We start from the raw sequence: 5375 nt of genomic DNA, 5'->3' as shown, positions 1-5375 counted from the left end.
CAAATGAACATGAATTAGGCTAAACTCCCTTTTAGCTGAGAGTCTGTGAACTAACATTCATAGCAGAGTTCTAAACTGAAATTACATTAAAATGCATCTCTAACCAAAAGAGTATATATACAACATTGTTTATTAATAATATTTATTGTCCATGGGACTAAACAAATGATGACGGAAAAGTTTCCAACTTTTTTTTCTTTTAAATAAGACTGTGGGAAATTTCTACCTGGAGTGGCTTGAAATCCCTTCAGGTCATAAAGAGTTAAGGAATCTCCCAATTTCCCTAAATGCTGAGGATATCCTAGTGAACTCTTGCCGAGAAAAAGGAATAATTCTTTCTTTTGTCCCTATTGCAGATTATTTGTTTATTGCCTGCGTTTTGTATTAAGGACGCGAAAGAACTAAAAATATCTGCTGAAATGAATTTGTTAATGTGACAACCCCAGGGAAAAGCTTCCGCAATTGAGGGTGAGGGCAGAATTCAATGACAGTGTGGTGGAGAGCATACACCAATTCCTGGTATGACAGCCAGGTTTGCTGGCTTTAGCCCCATCTCTGACATCCTTGGCTTCTTACTTTGGGCAGGTCATCCCCCCTCACAGGCTTTTGGTCTCTTCGGATGTCAAATGCTTTCTGTGCTTTCTCTTGCAAGTCTGATATCCCATGAGGCTATGAGGAGTGTGAAGATTAGCTGGAGAAGCTGCCTGCATCTCTGAGTGCAGGGCCCAGAGCAGGAGAAGAGTGTGATAATAGGTATGAAAGCCCTTGGAGAAAAAGCAGAGTGCTAAAGGGCACACGCTCTCCAAAGCTCGATGGCACATTCTAGAAACACGGGCAGCTAACTTTCTCTTGAGAGCTCAGGACTCACCCAGAAACACCCCATCACTGAGCTGACAGGAAGCAGAGGAGACTAATGCTTTTCTGGTTGGGGACCATGGCTGGGACAGAGGGAAGAAAGGAGTGGAGTCAGCTTCATGAGCGAGTGAAATGGCAATGAACCCTGCAGGCTGATCCTCTCCAGGCTGCCGTTGCCAAGGAGGATGATCCACTTGGTCAAACCTGGGCCAAGCTGTGGCTCAGACACACAGGCAAAAATAGAAAGGGGGTGGTAGAAGATATGTGTTTACTTTTGTGATTTTTCCCTTACGTGCCTCTTAACACTATTATAATCTCTCCACAAACAGGCAGTAACTGCTCACAGTCCTCGCCTTCATTGATAAACCCTCCAAAACAATTCATGTCTCACAGGCAGTATGTGGGCAGCTGGAGAATCAGCTTGGCAGGCAGCGTGATGGAGTAGAAAGAGCACTGGCCCAGGGTCTGTCACTAACTGGGTGAACCGTGAGAAATTCCTCTCTGACACTCTGCACAATGAAGTGGTTACATTAGGCAGAATCTAAAAATCTGTTTAGATTTTTGAAGTTTCTAACTGTAGTTCTCAGCCAGGGGTAATTTCATTCCTCAAGGGAAGGGTACTTGGCAATGACTGGAGACATTTTTGGTTGTCACAACTCAGGGGATGCACTGGCATCTAGTGAGTAGAGACCAGGGATGCTGCTGAACATCTGACAGCCCTTCACAATGGAGAATTATCTGGTTAAAAATGTTAATAGTGCGAGGTTGAGAAATTTCGATTTGTACTGAAGTGACTAGAGTCACAGGGAGAGGGGAAAAAAGGGACAGCAGTTCAAAGGAGGAGGGGTCAAACCCTGTTTCTAGGTCATGAGGTATTCACCAGTTAAGTGTTTCCCAGCTTTTCTCCCTATAACCCACGACCTTTTCATTTCCCTTGGAATTACCTACCGGGCTATGTTTGAGTAGCTTTTTCACAAGAACTTTCTTATCCTTAAAATGCCAAGCCCTGATGCAGTACAAAGATCTCTACTGTAAGACACAGCAAAGATAAAAATATAAGCAGCTACAAAACAAGTAGAACTGGAAGGTGGGCGGTGGGGGCACATGAAGGGACACAACAGATGCCCTTAACTCCGTTTCCATGAGTCAGTGTTTCTGATGTTACAACACAAGAATAATACCCGTAGGAAGAGCAAGATGAGCTGTGCTCAGGGCAGGCAGAACTGATGTGGGGGCACCAGTGTCAGGAGAGATACAGATTTACAACAGCAGATTCAAAGGCAAATGAACAGGTTAAGCAATCAGTGCGTGTCATTCCACATTAAGTCACTGGGAAGTTATTGCAAATAGTTACCTGCGGTTTTCAGTGGGGGAGGCAGCCACACTCCAGTCAAGGGGTTTTGGAGAAACAGGTGCAATTAAGTCATGGTCAAACAATTTATTTACTGTAAACTTTAGACTTTGCTCAGGAAAACCACCAAAGCTGCCCCTCAAATCCCTGCCTACAACACCCCGTTTGAGCAAATAAGAGGGGCGGGGAGAGTCCATGTTCACAGCAAAAGGTCCGAGAGACTCGAGTTTGTCCAGTCCAAGGGTGCAGGAAGGAAGGTCTCCTTCAGATACAAATTACCAGCAGCAATATATTACCCCTAATACTTGATCAATGAGGTAGATATGCGGGAAAAGTCATTAAAACATAGCAGCCCCAGGTCCTCTGAGACTGAAGCCCTTCAGACATAAACTTACAAGTTCCATGCAAAGAGGAACTGAACTGTACAAGAAACAATCACTCAAATACGTTTTCTCTTTTTTACAACTTAAAAAAATAAAAAGGCAGAAGGATATCCTTCCTCCTGCACATCTCTATATAAGTTTATTCTAAATTTATTACACTCAAGTTAAATAGTCTGTTTAGTGTTTCGTTGGGTGGGGGGAGAAGGGGTCTTAAAAAGTAGAAAAAGCGCATTACAGCAGTGAGTCATTTGTACTACAGTTCCTCCCTTGCGAATCAGTGTTATCATTGGGCACAGTACCTTGCCGGTTCACAAAGTCTTCCGTGCCTGGGAGATCCTCACACAGCAGTTCATTGTCTTTCTCCTCCCCCAGGTGATATCCACTCTGTTCCCCTGGGTAGTCAGTTCTGCCATTACTGTTGCTGGAGTAGCCATCCCCAGAGGCCTTCAAGGAAGACTTGCGCCAGCACAGGAGCTCCTGGAAGGCAATCCTGAAATCTGGGCTCCGGCAGTAGATAAGGGGATTGAAAGCAGAGTTGACATAGCCCACCCAGTTTAGAAGGATGTAAACTTCCTTAGGGATGAGGTTATCCTGGATCACGTGCACAATGTTGACAATGAAGAAGGGCAGCCAGCACAGGGTGAAAGTGCCCATGATAATGCCTAAAGTCTTGAGGGCTTTGTGTTCCTTCAAGCAGAACTTGGAGGCCCTGCGTTGTCCAGGCCCGCTCCGCCCATCCTGCTCCACTTGGCTGATGTTCTGGGCATGGAAGCGGCCCTCAGATTTGTCGATCTTCTGGAGCTGCCTTTTGGCTACCTGGAAGACCTTGGAGTAGACGAAGACCATGACCACCAGGGGCAAGTAGAAGGACACAATGGAGGAGGCAATGGCATAGGCTTGGTTCGTGAAGAAGTCACAGCAGGTCTCCTTGGCATAGCAGTTGATGGCTTCCTGGTGGGTGGCCCGGTACCAGTGCATCTGAATGGGCAAGAAGGAGGTAAGGCCGGACACGACCCACACCATCAAAACGACCACCCGGGCCTTATTCTTGGTCAGCAGGCACTGATACTTGAAGGGTGATGTGATGGCAAGGTAGCGATCCACGGCGATCACGCACAGGGTCTCAATGCTGGCTGTGACGCACAACACGTCAATGGAAGTCCAAAACTCACACCAGAAGTTGCCAAAAGCCCACATTTTCATGAGGATGTGGCAGGCCCCAAAGGGCACCACCGCCAGGCCCATGACCAGGTCAGCACAGGCCAGGGAGGTGATGAAGTAGTTGGTGACCGTCTGCAGACGCTCGAACTTGGCGATGGCTGTGATGACCAGCACGTTTCCAAACACGATGGCTAGGACGATAAGCGACATGACGATGCCCATGCCTACCACCCACGCCTCGTCCCGTTCCTGTGTGACGTCTTGGTCCGGTGCGTGGCTTCCGTTGGGCGCCAGCAAAAAGACGCTGCGGTTCCCGGGCTGCCCCATGGCGCGCAAGCTGGCAGGTGAGCGCACGGGCGGCCAGCGCACCAGCTGCACCTCAGCGAGCGGACCTCCGGCGGGGCGCTGCGGGCAGCAAGCGGGCACCTGGAAGCCTCATTCAGCGGCCGTGGGGTGGGTGTGGTGGGGGCGCGTGGTGTTCTCAGCTCCGGGGGTGCTCTGGGCTCGCGGTGCCAGTCAGTCCCAGCCTGCGCTCTGGAGAAACAGCCTCGGAGTGCGCGCTGCCCGTTATGGGAACAGGGCTTTAGGGGAACTGCCCTCCCCGTGACGTGCTGGAACTTTTGACCAATAGCGTGTGCGGGAAGCCCCGAAGGGGCAAGGCCCTCCGCCCCTTCCCTCCTCTCTCCCGCCCCCTCCTCGGGGTGGCCTGGGCGGGGCACCTCCACCCCCCACCGCCGCTCTCGGCGGGCGGGCGAGCCGGCCACCGCTCCCTCCCGGCTCCCTTGGCTGGTGCCGAGGGCTGAAGCTGGGGCTGGCGTGCTTACCAGCCAACCCAGGAGGTGCTGGTTCTTCCGTGGCTGCTACCTGTCTGCGCGGGGCGCCTGTGCGGCCTGAGATCTCGGAGCAGAGGGCGGTAGGCGGGCCTTCCTTCCCGTTCGGAGATAGATGAGAGCGCCCACCGAGACACGCACCGGACAGGCACAGTGTACCCCAACAGTCATGCACAGACTTACACGGAACTGGAGCCACAGACACTCATACACCCGTCCAGCGCACCGACAAGTGCGCGCGCAGGCACAGAAGCCGACCGGCACAAAGTCACCCCTGTCCAACACAGACACGGCCGGGGGCAAACCAGGAGGACCCAGAAGCACAAAGACATGGGCACACACACAAAAAGAAGTATGTAAACAACATGCAGACACCCACTTGGAGGCAAGCAGTGCTCCACAGCTAAGGACTTCCCATCCAGGTACTCCAAACTCCTCAGCCCTGCATCCCGGACATCCACTCCCTCTTCCCTAACACGGGGACACGCGGCATATTCCCTTTCAAACATTTGGCAAGACCACAGGAGGTGACTTCAACAGCAGCCGATTTCCTCAGCACGCTTGCTGTCAAGTACTTTTGGTGCCCTCCTTGGGAATTTGCAGGCATTGAGACATAATTTTACACTTGGGATTTCATTCGGAGCTGGGGTATACACGTATGTGCATGGGGACGGAAAGAGCAAGTTGTATGCTTTAATTTTTAATTCTAGGGAGTGTGGCATCACTCCATTATCTCTTAAAATAAAAATGCGTTGAAAATGAGATTATTTTCCTTTCAAGTTCAACTTCCTCAGT

At 50.4% G+C, this 5375-nt stretch overlaps 1 protein-coding gene across 1 annotated transcript; it reads right to left on the bottom strand.

Moving 5' to 3' along the window:
* Window positions 1-2278: 2278 nt before the first annotated feature.
* Window positions 2279-4286, bottom strand: ADRB2 (adrenoceptor beta 2). The gene has a single exon (XM_065873939.1). It carries the CDS (start codon window positions 4075-4077, stop codon window positions 2821-2823), a length of 1257 nt encoding a protein of 418 aa, XP_065730011.1. The 5' UTR covers window positions 4078-4286; the 3' UTR covers window positions 2279-2820.
* Window positions 4287-5375: the final 1089 nt, after the last annotated feature.

The sequence above is a fragment of the Phocoena phocoena genome, chromosome 3 (assembly GCF_963924675.1).
Source record: "Phocoena phocoena chromosome 3, mPhoPho1.1, whole genome shotgun sequence".
NCBI lineage: Eukaryota > Metazoa > Chordata > Mammalia > Artiodactyla > Phocoenidae > Phocoena > Phocoena phocoena.
The sequence above is the reverse complement of the archived record's forward strand: the minus strand, read 5'-3'. Positions and strand labels throughout refer to the sequence as shown.